The 17,294-nt window shown below is 46.2% G+C and overlaps 2 protein-coding genes across 38 annotated transcripts in view; one reads left to right on the top strand and one right to left on the bottom strand.

Annotated features, from left to right (window-relative positions):
- WNK1 (WNK lysine deficient protein kinase 1) overlaps positions 1 to 13,763 on the top strand; it is a 134,239-nt gene extending 120,476 nt beyond the window's left edge. For 34 of the 37 annotated variants that reach the window (XM_089919920.1, XM_022577218.2, XM_022577215.2 and 31 more), the window contains 6 exons: positions 1,095 to 1,168; positions 2,368 to 2,999; positions 3,577 to 3,776; positions 5,172 to 5,366; positions 11,656 to 11,843; positions 12,266 to 13,763. In XM_089919920.1, coding sequence (XP_089776046.1) covers positions 1,095 to 1,168; positions 2,368 to 2,999; positions 3,577 to 3,776; positions 5,172 to 5,366; positions 11,656 to 11,843; positions 12,266 to 12,583 — 1,607 coding nt within the window. In that variant the 3' untranslated portion in view covers positions 12,584 to 13,763. Of the gene's footprint in view, positions 1 to 999; positions 1,041 to 1,094; positions 1,169 to 2,367; positions 3,000 to 3,576; positions 3,777 to 5,171; positions 5,367 to 6,235; positions 6,329 to 8,790; positions 8,833 to 10,714; positions 10,742 to 11,655; positions 11,844 to 12,265 lie in introns of those variants that run through there. The other 3 variants (XM_089919944.1, XM_089919936.1, XM_089919932.1) reach the window with 3 other exon arrangements.
- Positions 13,764 to 14,826: 1,063 nt separating this feature from the next.
- The window catches only part of RAD52 (RAD52 DNA repair protein), a 31,444-nt gene continuing 28,976 nt past the window's right edge, over positions 14,827 to 17,294 (bottom strand). The window contains 2 exon segments of the mRNA XM_089919960.1: positions 14,827 to 16,622; positions 17,079 to 17,294. Of these exon segments, the coding sequence (XP_089776086.1) occupies positions 16,561 to 16,622; positions 17,079 to 17,294 (278 nt within the window). The 3' untranslated portion in view covers positions 14,827 to 16,560.

Raw genomic sequence — 17,294 nt, 5'->3', positions numbered from 1 at the left:
TTTTATAGTAACAAGAAGTTCGGAATAAGTTAAATTCCCATCAGTAGAAGCCTGGATAAAATATGGTACATTTTAAAATTTTTCGTATGTATATACATATGCTACAACCCTGTGCAGCCATTAGAAGGAATGAGACGGTGTGGAAAGACCTCCTCAGTTACATCTCTAAATGCAAGTAGCAAAAGCAATATTCTGCTGGTTGTATAAAGTAAAGAAAATGCTGATCTATATTAACTATCTCTAGAAAGAAACTCAAACAAGTGATTGTCCCTAAAGAGGAGGACCTCGGTGGCTTTAAAGTGGCTCAAAACTACTTACCAGTGATTCTGCCACTTACACTGTCCTGCTCCAGGATTTTGCTTAAGTGTTGCCTAAACCAGTTTGTCATAGCTGGTTTTCATTTAAAAATGGGTCTTTAGTATCCTAGGTAAAATCTTACTGTTTGCTTCATTTATTTCTGCCTTTGAATCATAGGATGAAATTGTAGTGTCATTTCCTGTTAGCCTTAGTTTATTTTGTTGTTTTTTGTCGTTTTTTTGCGGTACGCGGGCCTCTCACTGTTGTGGCCTCTCCCATTGCGGAGCACAGGCTCCGGATGCACAGGCTCAGCGGCCATGGCTCACGGGCCCAGCCGCTACGCGGCATGTGGGATCTTCCCGGACTAGGGCACGAACCCGTGTCCCCCGCATTGGCAGGCGGACTCTCAACCACTGCGCCACCAGGGAAGCCCAGCCTTAGTTTTTATAGTATCTCTTCATGTTTGAGTTAAGCCGTGAAGCCGCCTTGCTGCTGTGTGACTTTTATTCCTCCAAACAGTGCCATGTCCTCTGTGCGAGTGTACAAGGGAAGGTAGAGGGTTTCACAGCGATACAGTCTTTCACACTCAAGGTGTCTAGTAGGAAAGCAAACAAGTAACTGTTTCCCCTTGTTGGACAGGGTCAGGGAAAGGGAGGTAAGGAAATCTCCCTTACCTGTAACAACTTTCTTCTTCTGATGTAGTCTCATTTTGCTGTGTTTCTGGCTGAAGCAAAAGGAAGCCAAGTGAAAAAAGATGCTGATTTAAGTTCTTTTCCTCCTCCATGTACTTGTTTCAGTGTCTCAAGTCACAGAAGGTCCTATCCTAGCACCCACTTCAGGGACTGGTGTTTTTAAGATGGGGCGATTTCAGGTAAGACAGTCACTGCTGGGGGATTGTGTATATAATAAAAAAGGGATTCCCAATTTGGGGGGAGTGTGTATATAATAAAATTATTATCTACCTTTTGGGACCTAATTGCCATCAATGATATATTTCTTTTATATAAAGCACTTTTTAGCTCTTTATCATTTTCCCCTCTTAAAAATAATACATGCTAATTAAAGAAAATAAAGAATATTTAGAACAGCAGAGAAAACAGTAGATAGTCACACTCTGCCCATCGTTCCACCCCACCCCCCTGGGATTACTTTTGGGGGTGTGTTTCTTTCTATTCCTTTTGCTCTGTACATGTGTATATCTAAAATTGGCCCTGCTTCTCCTCTGAATGATATTGATACTTTGTAGCTTTTTCCCATCTAGTAGTAGGTTTATCTAACCATTTTCCTATTGTCAGTCATTAGGTGGTTTCTGATTTTTCCAACACAGTAAGTAAAGTAACAGTGAACGTCTTTGTATATAAAAACATTTTTCATGTTTAGGATAATTTTCTTAGGATTAATTTTCAAAGTGAAAATACTGAGTCATTATCAAATAATACCATCTAATTGTATTTTCCCAGTTGGGAAACAAGTGAACATTTTCTGGCTTAGTACATAGGGCTGTACAAGCTTTGAAAATCTTTTTTTTTTCTTTTTCTATTTTCACACCTGCTTTCTTATTATTCTCATGATAGCAATTGAAGTTGGGGATATTAGGTCATATTTTTCTCATTTGTAAACTGAGTTTCTCAGAGTTTGTCGCCACCCTGAGTTTGTATTTATAATACATCGTCGAACTAGGACAACGATCTATATCCTTCTTTTAGCACCAGCTAGTTGTGCTGATTCTTGAAGCTTAGCTGGCATTTAACATTTATTGGATTTAATCTTTGTAGTTTTTCCTGTTCACAAGCAACCTTCAATATTCCATGACCTGTTGTTATTTATATTTTCATTAAGATGTAATCTGAGTCCTGTGCACAGCATGAGATATGAAAGTAAATAATTTACTTAGCTTAGCCAGCCACTCAGAATCTACATCTCATCTGTACATCTCAGTATAGATATTTCATGCTCTACAGTGAATGGTATTCAGTTTATTTTCACAGTCAGAGATGGAGGGGCTATGCAAACAGTCAGCCTACTCAGACAGGGAAATAAAGTGATTCACTTTTGGTCTCTTTCCATCAGGTTTCAGTTGCAATGGATGATCCCCAGAAAGAGGGTAAAAATAAGTCAGAAGATGTAAAGTCTGTTCATTTTGAATCCAGTACTTCAGAGTCCTCAGTGCTGTCAAGCAGTAGTCCAGAGAGTACCCTGGTGAGGCCAGAGCCCAATGGGATAGCCGTCCGTGGCGTCTCTTCAGATATGCCGGATAGTAGCGCCCGTAAAACTCCTGAAACTGGGCAGCCAACCAAGGTTGGACGTTTTCAGGTGACAACTACAGCAAGCAAAGTCGGTCGTTTCTCCGTTTCAAGAACCGAAGACGAGATTACTGAGGCAAAGAAGGAGGGACCAGTGGTATCTCCTCCTTTTCTGGATTTGGGACATGACGTTCTTCCTGCTGTGATACCAAAGAAAGAGAAACCCGAACTGTCAGAGGCTTCACATCTGAACGGGCCGTCCTCTGACCTGGAGGCTGCCTTCCTCGGTCGGGATGTGGACGATGGCTCAGGGAGTCCGCACTCCCCGCAGCTGAGCTCAAAGAGCCTCCCTGTCCAGGGCCTGAGTCATTCCTTCAACTCCTCTTACATGAGCAGCGATAATGAATCAGATATTGAAGATGAGGACTTGAAGTTAGAGCTGCGGCGGCTACGAGAAAAGTACGTGCGTTTCTCCTGTGAAAGGGTACCAGCAGAGCCGTATGAAGAGCTGGCTCCCAGAGCTAGAGGGTGGGGTGTACAAGAGCTGGCTGTCTGAAGGTAGTTCTTACAGAACTGCTTCAGCACCTTGGCATTACTCGTAGCATGTTATTGTTGTCAGTGGCTCTTTTGCGTTGTGAACCTCATCTTAGCTATTATTGGTCTACCAGATGAATCTGGTAATGACACTGGGATATGGATTACGATAGCAGGTTTTCTTGGTCACGTTTGATGAACTGGGTCCGATTCGCAAGTTCAGTACTCCTGTGTAGAGCTTCCAAGTCAGGAAATCTCTTTCTCCTAACACATCACCAACCATTTGTGGTTGGCTAGGAGCTTGCTGGAATTTGGCTTGGGTAACGGAGGCCAGCAAGAGGAGCTGACACAGTAGAATCACAAGGTGACAGCAGTTAGATTCAGTACATTTGGGGGAAGGATTCACTGGTGAGTAAATACGTGAATGGAGGTTAAATGTTGTTAATTCTTGTTTGAACAAAGGTGGTTATATTTTTGAATTATGCTTGGTTATCTTTCATAGACATCTTAGAGAGATTCAAGACCTGCAGAGTCGCCAGAAGCATGAAATTGAATCTTTGTATACCAAACTGGGCAAGGTTCCTCCTGCCGTCATCATTCCCCCAGCTGCCCCCCTTGCAGGGAGAAGAAGGCGACCCACCAAAAGCAAAGGCAACAAGTCTAGTCGCAGCAGTTCCTTGGGGAATAAAAGCCCTGGACCAGGTCAGCCATGGCTGTCCCATCTTATGTTTTTGTCTCCAAATGTGTATATAACCTACGGAACATTTGTTAAATTTCGAAGGCGTTTGACTTCCCTAATATGCTTGCTTCCTTGCCTTGTCTACTCCCCGTATTTATAGAACGTCTTTTGAGTTTATGGAAGACAGGTCAGTGCTATGACCTATTCCTTTGTAATCCATATTGCCTCCGTTTATAGTTGTTGATGAGGATAAAACACTTAGCTTTGCCTGCTAACTCGTGGAGCTCACATTTCACCAAGCTCGTAGGCAGTTGAGAGAAAATTCATTGTTCTCTGTTAGTAAAGTCCAGGTAGATTCTTCCTTTTTAATGAATGAATTGGTCATAATTACAACAGGGATGAATGTAAATTTCATGTAAGTATTTGGGTATGTCATATGATAATTTCCTTGGCTAAAGTTTTTGTTTTATTTATCTGTATTGGAATAAAGAACTTGCTAGTGTTTATAATCAAAAAAATAGTTAAATCATAATCTCTGGAAATGAATTGTAGTTTGCCTATTTTTTATTATGATAGCGAGTTTTTACCCCTTGGTGAAATTATGGTAATGTTAACAGATAACTAGTTGAAAAGTAAAAGCAGCTAAAATAAGTTTATACCTCATACTTGCTCTTCAGTTCTAATATAAATATGTTGGAAAGCAGTTGTAAACTTAACAGCTTTCCATTCTCTGGAAGCTTTCAGAGACCCCAAGCTTTTCTCTAGCACATGAGAACCAGTTCGTTAGGAGACATGTGATGATAAGCAATAGCAGCTAATTCAGGTTCTGATCCCAATTTTGACCTTCTTTTTGCGTGGACTTCTAGTCCACTAGCTACTAAGGAATAGAGAAGTTAGTCCATTTCAGGCCACCTGGCTAATGATTGAAAGCCACCTTTTAAGAATAATTTTAAATACGCATTACTCTCCAATCCCTACATCATTTTCGACATCTCTTTTGTACTTGATCTGACACATGTACAGGAAAGACTAAGCAGAGACTGTCTCTGGAACCAATTTGTATCATGATCCAACTCAGTGTTTATAAGAGGGTAAAAAAGGCAATGCTGAGATTGCAAAATGGAATTCTCTCATGTCCACTGCACGTGCTAGTCTTCTTACTCAGCTTAGACTTGGAATCATCCAAGTTGTCTATGGCTCAGCATCTTCAGGGATGGGGTCCTGTAGCCCTGTTGCCTGTTGAGTCTCCTGCTACATCTCACTTCCCCTCCTGTCAGTGAGACCCTTGCTCTCTGATCTCTTATAGTTTTTGGCCCATTATTAATCCGTCAGTGGGACACATTGGAGGAAAGACAGTGCCTGTCAGGTGCGGTTGGAAGGCTGTGCACGTTCCCTCATGCCGCTGTGTCTTTTGGCAGGTAACCTGTCTGGCCAGAGTGCAGCTTCAGTCTTGCACCCGCAGCAGACCCTCCCCGCTCCTGGCAACATCCCAGAGACGGGGCAGAATCAGCTGTTACAGCCCCTTAAGCCATCTCCCTCCAGTGACAACCTGTATTCAGCCTTCACCAGTGATGGTGCCATTTCAGTACCAAGCCTTTCTGCTCCAGGTCAAGGTAAGAAATCAGAGCAGCCAGCATCTTCCAAGAACATTAAAATGGGCATATTGCCATATGTGGGACAAAAGCCTGGTGAGGAACCTGTTCAGGTGGGTTGGAGGAGCAGCTGACCAGGAACCAGCCGCACGGTACCCACATGATTCTTTGGGCTGTAAGGGGAGTGGGTGGGATCACTGCTCCCATCGGGTGGAAATAGGTTTTTTCAAGGGACTACAGTAAAAAGTGACACCTGTGCCCTGTGAAGCCTCAGTGAGATGAGTGACTCCTTTGGGATTTGGAGCTTATGCTTTAATACTAGACTGGGATTTCCTGGACCACATTCTAAGGAGTTTTAGCCATTTCTGAAAGTTAATGCATTTGATTAGCCAGTGTAGACTTCTAAGATTTCTAAGTATGAGAGACACATATTAAAATGAATTCAAGTCCATTCAAGTTTTTACCCATAATCTACTTCCCAAATATAGGTTAATAAACAAATGTTTAATAAAATGATCACTCAGAACATTCCTGTAGAGGAAAGACCTGGTAACATTAGATCTAGAAGCTGAAAGGAGTTGGGCATGTGGGTGGAGAGGAGTGAAATCAGGAATCTAGATAGTGAAGTAGGTGCTTTCGCCACAGCGCCACAGAAGTTAGGCGTTAGGCCGCCTCCCAGCAGGATGAGTGTCCTTGGGGGAGGCGCTCGGTCTAGGCAGGTGGCGGGACTGCGTCCTGACCCTCCTGCCCCACGTCCAGGCCTGTCCTGGAAGCTCGTACCTCTGTGTGCTGTCCTAGCGCATCTCACTCTCCAGCCTCGGGTTCTAAAGTCTCGTAGCTGTGTTCTGTCTCTTCTCTCCCCATTCTTCCCTGTTCTTCCCCTCTCACAGGCTGTGCGAAGTTTAACTGTGCGTCTGAGCAGGTGACGTTCAAACCTGGTGGCAGGAGGACCCGATTTCTGAGTACGCCCTGCTTGGCTCTTTGTGTGTAACACCTTTACTCCTTCCTTGTCCTTGTGTTTCTGCCGCTTGGATCTGTTGTTTCACGCAGTCCATGTGCATTTGTCTTGGCTGAACTACTATTACCCTCAGAAGTTTGGGTCTCTGTTAATTATGATAAAAGATGTAGAAATAACAATAGGTTTCTGTAAACATCAAAATAAGTTTCTGGAAGAATTGCCTCTTCCTAGGCCCATGACAGAGGGCACGGGGTCGCTCAGCATAGCGAAATCTGGGCTCACAGTCCTGCTCAGCACTGCCCCCTGCTGTGGCATTAGAAGCCACCGAAAGCATCTTGGCCACTGGTACCGGGGAAAAGTTACACCCTATTTTTCTCTTCTTCTTCAGAGTAGGTTGGAATCTTTTTTTCTCCCCTCAATTAAGCATAACCATCTATCAATTGAGAAGATGCTAGAATCTCTTCATTGGATGTTTTCACCACCACTACCCTGTAACTCCATGAAATGAGAATTTCAGAAAGGGTTTCAGTGTAGTTCTCATAAGGCTTACTAAAGACTGAAGGGCCAGCACCTGCAAGCAAAAATGGGCTTTTTAACAAGAATGCTGGGATTTCTCAGCTTTCTTCCCCTGAACAGGGCACAATAGCAAGTCACCCAACCTCTCCAGCCCATCTCCCCATGTGTGGAATGCAGGTGGTCCCACACGAATCAGATAAGATCACCTGCACAAGACGTTATTTCTCTCTGATTAAACCACACCTGCCTGGCACGTAGCAGGTAGTCGGTAAACGTATGTTGAAATAAAAATTTTTTAAACAAAAATAAGGCTCAAGTAGAAAACCTTTGTTAGAGTTCAGGTAAAGATCTTCTCTGCTAAGGCCTCAAACTTCTGATGTGGTTACTGAAGTGCTTTTTAAATGCATGTGCTCGGACCATCGTTGTTTCTGAGTATGGTTCAGCACTAGTCTAGGGCTGTTTAACAAAGAGGGAGGTGGAAGGCTTACCCAATTTAGTAGGGTTTTCTTTTGCAGTACGCGGGCCTCTCACTGTTGTGGCCGCTCCTGTTGCGGAGCACAGGCTCCGGACGCGCAGGCTCAGCGGCCATGGCTCATGGGCCCAGCCGCTCTGCGGCATGTGGGTTCTTCCCGGACCGGGGCACAAACCCGTGTCCCCTGCCTCGGCAGGCGGACTCTCAACCACTGCGCCACCAGGGAAGCCCCAATTTGGTAGGTTTTTGAGCACTGAGATCAGTAGCTTTTCTGGCAAGGCTAGGCTGGACCAAGAATATTAGCTCCTTGACACTTAAGTAAGCATTTAATTTATATGTCCAGCTAGAAAGAGGAAAAGACATTAACAGTAGGAGACAAGTGTTTTGAAATAAAGTGTGATGTGTCAGGCCTGTGTTATGTAGCCTGAAATGTCTACGAGGGAAGAAAGAGAACCAAGGCTTTTTTGTGAAGGAAGTGTAGTGTGACAGGTACCACTTCAGATTAAATAATTCAGTAAATTCTCATCACACTCTTAAAGGTAGGTGGTATTACACTGTTGTTCAGGTGAAAGTGATTAGAAGTATTAAATTTTATCACTTCATTTTGGGTCTTAAAATTAGAGGCCCTACCTCTGTTGAAGGCATGTCAGTGTACATCACGTAAGCCTTGAACAAATCACAAGAGGCAGGTTTAAAGCAAATATGGAGGGCCCATGGTTAGGACTCGGTGATTTCACTGCCGTGGCCCCAGGTTGAATCCCTGGTCAGGGAACTAAGATCTCATCCTGGAAGCCGTGCAACGAGGCCAAAAAAAAAAAAAAAAAGAGCAAAAAAGCAAATATGGAAAGAGAACCGGGGCTCACAGGCATGGGGTCTTAACTAGTCTCCGATGCTTTACTCTATGCTTTCAAAATAGATAATGGTTTGGGAGCACGGCTTGGCTTAATGCTTTATTTATGTTCAAAAGTTGCTTGTTTTCCACATATTTTTAAAGATTTTTCTAGGAGGGAAAGGGTTAGTATTGTGTGTCTAGGATGTGGAAATAGAGTGTTAGCCAATTTAAATTAAAACTGTAACAATGGTACCATCTGTCAGCCTCCTGTGGTAGAATTGTTAATGCATTTAATTGAGTGCTTTGTTAACAACCCGGCAAGAGAAGCAGGAGCGGGGGACAGGGTCGGTGGAGAGACTGCGTGGGTGTTTGAAATTCAAGCAGTGAGACCCAGAGAGAGACTGGGGTTCATCCCGAACCTTGGTGCAGGGCATCGCTCTTCTAGGTACAAAGACTGGGTGTGGAAACTCACTTCTGCCAGCCGGGAACCAGCAGCCAGGAGGGTCCATCATACAGAATGGCATCTGTGGCAGGGCTCCCGGGTCCCTCCAGTCCGTCTCCCCTCCTGCTTTCTCTTGCTGGGACTTTGTGTGCTGTTTGGAGATTCTAAATATTTTACACTGATGTTTCCTTATCTTTAACACATTGCTCTCTCTTTGTGCTTCAGGGAAGATGGTGAAAAAAGTCTGTCCTTGCAACCAGCTCTGTAGTAATTATCCTTTCTTTCTGTTACTTCCGGCCCTTGATTGCAAAGGCTGTTGCGCTTGAGGTCTTTGAATCCCGAAGCCTCATGACTCTCGGACTCCCAGCTCCCGTCCGGCTAGTCCTGCACCCTTTTCTGGTGTCGTCTTTAACATGCTCAGTTGCTGCCACTGGCTGTCCTTCCAGATTCAAGGTCGCCTCACAGTGCTCTCATTGATGGCCCCGTGCCCTGGCTCTGTGACAGCTGTGGGTGGAGGCACCTGCGGATGTGCGTAGGGGCCTCAGGGAGGCCTGGCTCCTTGGGAGAGAGTGCTGTAGTCAAAAACGTGCGCCCGGCGCTGTGCGCCCACGGGGATTCGGCTGGGACCGTGGCCTGCGAGAGCCTGGGCCCTCACATCGCAGTGGGAGCGGCTGCTGGGCTGCTGAGGGCAGGGACACTCCGTGTAGACAGGAGGCTTCTCGTGAGAGCGAGGACAGTTCAGCAGCCCAGCAGCCACCGAGAGGCCCCTCCAGAAAACTCTGTGCTTGGGAGACTGGGCAGTAAGCTGTGGCTCGTAGGCGTTGTTACTAGGATCCGGCGGTGGGGTGGGGGCATGTATTACGGCAGGAGAACATCAGAAAGTGAATTTCTGGTGGTAAAGGATGCACGACTTTTAGAGCTTTCAGCAGAACTGAAGAAGGTTCAGAGGATAGTCATATCCTCTCAGGAAGGCGAGCAGCATTCTCAGAAATACCTGCGTTACCAGTGCTCCTCAGCGCTCTAGAGCACGCTTTCTCTAGAGCTGCAGTGGGCCACACGCACTCCCCGTTCTCCTGGGCTTTATTAGCCAAGTCAGCTCTTCCTGGGAGTTAATTCCTGGTCAGAAAGGGATGTGTGTGTTTGACTGTGTCCTTTAATGGGAAAGCTATTTTCAGAAGCCAGAATGAGAAGGTGAACTGTGAGGCTGACTCTCCCCCGTGGTGTAAACCCCACATTCAGAATCCAGTGCCGTGTGACGAGATGAGGCCATAAAGGGGCCTCAGCATCAGCGGCGACTGGCATGAGACCAGAGGGTGTGGTTCTAGCATGAGCAGTTTGTGGCCGGCAGTGCTCAGCTCCCAAGCTTCTGAATTTGGCTTTTGACAGCTCTGCTCGCTTGTGATTATGTTTTGTTTTCATCGTCTCGCTCACCATCAAGCTCGCGAAGCAGCTGTCATTCAAGGAGGATGGCGGTCCTCATGCATGTGATGTGCTTGCTCTCGGGATCTCGCCATTAGCACGACCGCCATCCTCGCTGCCTGCGCTTCCCGCCCCAGTGCTGTCTCACTGCTGTTCGAGGAACGCTGTCTCCTGTGCTTTTCCACTTTGCACCTGGGCCTCCTGTTCCACAGGGAGCTTACTCTTCCCTTTACACGGTGTGTGTGATAGCAGCCCCCGTGGCTCTGGCGGGCACTGAGACAGTGAGCTGACAACACGTGCAGTCGGCCCGGCTTGTCTTGCCTTGGTGATAAGAAGCACGTGCCCCTCGCACTCTGCAGCTTCACCTCAGAAGAGCTGTTCCTCTAGGACACGTGTGCTCGGGTGTGCCATTCCTGGGTGGCAGGGTGCAAACCGGCCTCGAGAGCAGCAGTGGATTACGGGGGCTTCTACATGGCAGAGTTGCTTCCGGTGTGCTGCTGTGCCCTGGCGCCGCTTGGCTCTTGAAAGCAGGAAGACGCACGCATTTAAATGCCTAGCCTGGCAGCACTGGGGGTCTTAAGTCCTAATGGCTCACAGCCTACCCCGACAGCTTTCATTTATTCTGCAGCAAATGCGAGATCTGGTAAGAAAGTGGGGGGTGACGGGAAAACACAAGACGTGACTCTTCTTTCCCTCTTCCCTAAAACTCGCCTCTTCGAATAATCGCCAGTGTGCCCTCCAGCAGAGCCGAAATCAGGCAGGACACAGACTCCTTTCTTTCTCATCAAACCATAGAAATAGAATTCCTTCATCACAGCCCCAAAGCGTCCTCCCCCTCCGCACCCCTGCCTCAGCTGGGCGTGCATGAGAGTGCTTGCTCTTCTGGGGAGTGGGGGCCGTAGAGGCCTTGAAGCAGCGGAACTGAGGTCATCTTTGGGAAGCCACGCCTTCCTGGAGCTCAAAGACTCAGGCACACCGTAGAGAGCCTTCCTCCTGAGCGCTCCTGGTTCTTTACTCAAAGGAAATGGGGAGACGTTGAAGCCTTAACTCTCGCAAGTTTGCGTTTGCAGTTCATGTTTATGGGTCCAGGTGAAAAAGGTTTCCGACCAGAGCACGCTTTCTCTTGTCGCCCCTTTCTGTGAAAGAATGGCTGAAGACCATGATGGTCCCACATGGTTTGGGAGCCCATCTTTCCTGGGGCTTGTCTTTGCCTTCCTTTAACTCCTCCATGAACCCTGCCCAGTGCTCCAGGGATCCCCTTCTCTTGCCCTGTTCTGCAGCATTCTGGAGCAGCCAGCCTCACTGGCCACACCGCACAGCTCTCCTCTCCCCCAGGTGATGCTGGGCATAGAGGCCCAGAAGCGAGTGTCTGCGCTCCAGGATGCCATGAGAATGGGCAGGAGGAGGTCCCCGCCCTCTGTGCCTTCCCTCATCCGGAGTTGCTCAGCCTCGTCTGGAGCTCCTGAAGAGAACCTGTTTCCATTAGCCTGTGGTGCCAGAGCATTTGGCTACATAAGAACCTTGGAACCTTCCTTTTCTTGCATGGCTTCCCACTTCACCCTCCCCATTCCGTGGTTTGCCATTCATCATCCTCGGAACTTTTTCCTCTCCCTGAAATTACAACCCAAGCCTCTTTTAATGGTTGTACTCTGTTTCTTCTTCTGACTTTAGGGACCAGCAGCACAAACACCGTTGGGGGAACAGTGAACAGCCAGGCCGCCCAGGCTCAGCCTCCTGCCATGACGTCCAGCAGGAAGGGCACGTTCACAGATGACCTGCACAAGTTGGTGGACAACTGGGCCCGAGACGCCATGAATCTCTCAGGCAGGAGAGGAAGCAAAGGACACATGAGTTACGAGGTCAGTCTGCCCCTTTTGCCATTTTCCGGATCCATCAGAGTATCAGTGAACCGTGTGTCTCGCTCATATGAGGGACCTTCTCCAGTAGCTCATGAGTTTTAACACTTTTAAGAAAACAAGACAAAAATCACCCAGGTCCCCTTCTAGTTTTCCTGCCCTGAATCCCGAGCTCTGTATCGGTCAGCTCAGTTTTTTCTTCCCTTTTCCTTTCACACTCTGAACTACACACACACGACACCGCCCACCTCCAATCAGAACAAGTATTTGATAAATATAAAGAGCCAATAATTATGATGGAAGGTTGTCTGGGTGTTGTTTTCAGTGTCCCCTGCAAGATGAGAGCAGCCCGCTTCTGGAATTTTGTCTCAGTTCCACCCATTTCACACCCACAGCAGCTTCACGTGGCATTGTTCTCTCCTCAGGGCCCTGGCATGGCGAGGAAGTTCTCCGCACCTGGTCAGCTGTGCGTCTCCATGACCTCAACCCTGGGTGGCTCCGCCCCCATCTCTGCAGCATCAGCTACCTCTCTAGGCCACTTCCCCAAGCCCATGTGCCCCCCGCAGCAGTACGGTTTCCCAACCCCCCCCTTTGGCACGCAGTGGAGCGGCACGGGCGGCCCAGCAACGCAGCCACTTAGCCAGTTCCAACCTGTGGGAACTGCCTCCTTACAGAACTTCAACATCAGCAACTTGCAGAAGTCCATCAGCAACCCTCCAGGTTCCAACCTGAGGACCACTTAGACCTAGAGGCGTTGACGGAGTAGATTGGGGGCAGGAGGTGGAGTGGTGAGGGGCCGGTGGAAGGGGGATGGGAAAGGAGCCTACCTACTAACTACTAGCGCTGCATTTAACTGGTTATTTCTTGCCAGACAGGAAAGTGTTTAATACCGCTTAGAGCCCTCAGAGTGGAGAATCTCCCTGTGCTTTCACCGTTTATTGGAGTGGGATGAGAAGGAAAGAAAGAGCAGGTTTCTTGTGTATGCTTTGTTATCTCTCCCCAACAGTGAGCGCTTGGAAAGAGAATCGTGTTGATCAGAAAGCTTCTAGAGAGCTCAGTGGAAGAGCAAAGCCCATCTGTGTTCTCAAGTAGTGGGGCTCTTAATCTTGTTACCCACCGCAAGTCCCTTATCCCCTCAAGAACATAAACCGCAAGACAAAAAACTAAACTATTGGGCTCTCTCCTACCCTGTCCCCACCCCAGCCAGTCTTTAGAACCCAGTGAAAACAGCAGGGGACGGAGGTTCCAACCCTCTCACGATAGGTCATGAGTGCTTTAAGCAGATACTATTCGCAGCTTTGACTGCAGCATTAGCCATTAGGAAAACAAAAGTAAGTTCCCTGCGGACATGTAACTTTGCCATCAGTTTTGATGTGGAAACACTGTGATATATAAATGTTGTTGGACAACAGTAGTTTTAAAAGTAAGATATGAAAGGTTTAAAAAGTTGAAAAAAGCTAGTTCTGTCCTTTACCTATTGAGACTTTACTTTCTCCTTTGTATTTCCATTGTATTAGATAAATAAATGTGAATGTAAAATTGTATAAATTACTGTACTTGAATACTTCTGTTCTCCCAGTATTGCTTGCTGGATGTTTTAGTGCCTTGGACTTCTATTGCTTCTGCCGTTAACATCAACTTTCTCATCAGACCCCAGTCAGCAAAAGGGCGTATGGAAGGAAACCTTGGGTCCATGTGACCCAGCAGTGGATTATGCAATAAGGAAATTGAAGGAGTATTTTTTTTTCAAGTCATTCAACAATTTTGTCTAGAGCAGGTGTAAGATGAGCAGGTGAGAAGTTGACAGTAGTGGTCAAAAGCAGAAAACTCTGTTTCAGGACAGGTGAGGAGGGGTGTTGTCACAAAATCGGGCAATTTACAAGATTGAGCGTGGTATGCGATAAGTGATGAAAGAAAAAGAAAGACTACGGGATGGGAGAACAGACTTGTTTTGAAGATAGGTGATGCTTGGCCAGTGGCTGCCATAAGCCTTACTTACCTGAGCTGGGCTTGAGCAGAGGAGACCTGGAAGAAATGGCTGAATATAAAGGGAAGGGCACGGGGTGGGGTTGTGGGGGGGGGGGGGGGCGCTAGTTTTTAAGCTGGGAAATATGATAGTGAAATGTCACAGATGGAGAAAGTTGTTCTAAGAAAAATCATTTGGATTGCTTCCCTCTTGGTGCAGATGTCCCGTGTATTTCTCAGCTTGGGGTACTGTAGTTTGTGGAAAGTGGACCCACCACATCTGAATTTAAGCATTGTAGGAAAGAATGCTTATTCCTACCCACTTCCTATATAATGTCCAAATGGTTGCAGGATCGTAATCTCTTGCGCCACCTTATTTCTAGAATTAACAGCTGATATTCTCACGTTCTCTGTAAACAGATATTCCCCTGAAGTAGTAACTGCAACCAACCAGTATTATTTAGTGCTGTGCCTAGTTGTAATGGGCAGTTCTGTTACTTTCAGAACTTTCAGGAAATACACTCCTCATTGCCTGAGTTTGGGATCTCTGTTCTCCCAGAAGGTGGGGAAAGAAGCCAGGGCTCTTAATTTTGGGGTGCTTCTTGTCTTGACTCTTGAGCTGGGAAACTGACCTATTCCAACCTCTTACCCACCTCAGTGGCACATCCCAGGAATCCCCATGACAGGAAGAGCCTGGATGGCTGTCCTGTCCTCCGGTGGTCATTTTCTTTAAGTTAGCCGAGACCCCAAAGATGCAAATGAGAGCTGAAGGTTGTAGGAAGGTAGAAATGAAAAGGGCAGGCGTTCCAAGCTTTGCTTCAAAACTGTTTACTTACTTTTACTCTGCTTATAATCCTCGGGAGATGACAAGAGTAAGGACAGAACAAGAAGCGCCAAGGAAGTGGGGAACGGACCCCTGGGCAAGGAGGCAGGGCTTTGCAGCAGAGGAAAGAGGAGCCAGAGTGCAGCACGTGACTGTTTTGTTTCTTTGGTTTAATCATTTTGAGATCTCTTCACTCACTCACAGGTGGAAAATAAGAACTGCTTTTATTTACTGTTTTTTCGCCTCCTGTGGATGAAATAACTGAAGCCTAGAGGAATGAACCTAGTGCTACTGAACTGTTTAAATTATTTTTGTGTTAATAGTACACTTTGAGTATCTTTTTCCACATTAAAAAAATTCTTTCTGAATTATAAGTGTTTTCCTTACATTATTTAACAATGTACAGTTTAAAAAAACAGACTCAATTCAAACCTTGGGGATTCTCGGCAGCCCGTCAACCCGTGCGTTTGGGATAAACCCCGGGGGTCACGCTTTCTGCTTCCGTTTGTTACCTTTGTAGATGAAACCATTCAAATAAACCAAACTTGCTTTTCTTGAGCTGTGGGGTTTCATTTTCAGCACGTCTTTTTCGTAATCTCATTAGCTCTGATTTGACTTGTGTGCAGTTTATAACTGGATTCCTATCTCCAGGACCTTTTTTTTTTTAACAGCAGTTCTGACCTGAACTAAGATGCTGCAGACAGGCAAGATATATTTTCTGAAGACCATGGTAAGGATATGAAAATCAGAAGATGAACCTACGCCCAAAGCTGTGCAGCTCAGGTGAGGTGGCGGGAGGTCAGGGAAAGCCCCGTGCTCGTCTTCCAGAGGCGCGGCGGTGGCCTAGGGGCACAGCTTCCCAGATGGGCCTGTGCTCCAACAAACTCAAGACTGGGTACAAGGCCCAACCCAAAATGCCCTTAGAAAGTAAAACTGCACACTCATTAGTTGGGGGAAAGGATTATGAAACATCTAAACACTAAAAGAATTTGTTAAGGTGGGTGATAATCGCACATCCGAAATAGCTGAACAGCTGCTTATGTCATGCAGATTTTGGTGGTTTTCCAGTACATATAAACGTTGTTTACACTGTAGCCTGCTACGTCTGCAATAGCATTATATCTAAAACAAACAATATGTACCTTTTTTTTAAGAATATATTTTTAAAAAATATTTATTTACTTGGCTGCACTGGGTCTTAGTGGTGGCATGCGGGATCTAGTTCCCTGGCCATGGATCGAACCCAGGACCCCTGCCTTGGGAGTGTGGAGTCTTAGCCACTGGACCACCAGGGAAGTCCCTAAAACAAAATATACTTTAAAATGCTGTTGGGAAAACGCTCAACACAGGATTGCCAAAAACCTTCAATTTGTTGTTTAAAAAAAAAAATCTGCGAAGCGCAATAAAAAGAAGAAAGAGGTATGCCTGTTGTTTTGTTACAAAGTAGGATTTTATTTTGCTTTCTTAAAATGCCTTTTCTTTGGTCTTAGATTATTTCCTTCTTATTAGGAAAAAATGGAGGTAGTTTCATGATGAGCCTATAAGTGACAGATGGTTGTAGATGAGTGGCAGCGAAAGGGGTCAGAGGTCACACAGAGTGACATACCGCAGGCCGCTGTGGAGGTTGGTGCGTGGGGAAAGTGGCCACTGTGATTCCTAGAATTTCTACCTTTGTTAACATGAAAGCTTAGGAATAAATAGTGAAGAGCCAAAGAAAAGGTGGTGTTTAATCTCCGCAGGGCTTCCCAACCTGCCCAGCTTGATCTGCGTCAGGTTCCAATAGTGAAATCCTCTAGCGAAGTTGAGCATGAAGCAAGGTAAATCCCCGGAGGTAAAGCTCATTCCCTAGGAATGATGAGTCATTTCATGACCAACAAGCGGTTTTTGAAAGTCCCTTTGTGACAGAATCCAGTGAGGTGAACGGAGCCTTGGTCAAGATGGATCCAATTTCCTTTTCTTCGTGTCCTGGTTCTTCCTATATGAATCATAGTCTCCTATGGAAGAGAAAATTGTTCACATACAGCTGCCATGATGTAAAAATAAGGAATAAACTGACAGCTAAAAACTTCTGAATCCTATTAGTTACTGTCCTACTTTAAACTAAAGGCCAAGAATGACAATTGTTATGAGGGGGACAGGTCCCTCTGTTAACACTAGACCAAGCTGCAGTAGCGATCATGACAGGCCTGCTTTCAAGAGGAAAGCTCTTAATGCAGCCATGCTTCAGTGTCCCACTTCTATCAGCTAGAAAGAGCTGCACCTCAGGTCAGGACTCCAAGGAAGACTTGCAACTCTTAATCCAGTTACACTCCATTTTCTTAGACTGCTACTGGTCTGGCATGAGTCCCCTCCAACTTCTTAAAATGGAATGTCATTCTTTCTTTAAGATTCGTAGAATTATATATACCCAGGTTCTCCCTTCCATTTCTGCTCCTAAAACACTTTGCTACCTGTTATGTGTTGGTTAAGGTTGTAAGTTTGAAGGTGCCAGGGTCCAGATTTTGCCTGTGGATTCTGGTGGCAAAGGCTCTGTGGGGTCCTGTTCCGGGTCTCCATCTCGTTCTGCAGGACGGCGGTGGCAGGGGCCTGTGGCGGTTCTGGTTTAGACAAGGGTTTGACCACACTGTCCCCTGCATCTAGAGCCATGTCCCACATTTCAAGACTGT

This window comes from Delphinapterus leucas, chromosome 11, assembly GCF_059928025.1.
Source record: "Delphinapterus leucas isolate spDelLeu-1000000601 "Yukka" chromosome 11, BTC_Dleu_Yukka2, whole genome shotgun sequence".
In the NCBI taxonomy this organism is placed as follows: Eukaryota; Metazoa; Chordata; class Mammalia; order Artiodactyla; family Monodontidae; genus Delphinapterus; species Delphinapterus leucas.
The sequence above is the reverse complement of the archived record's forward strand: the minus strand, read 5'-3'. Positions and strand labels throughout refer to the sequence as shown.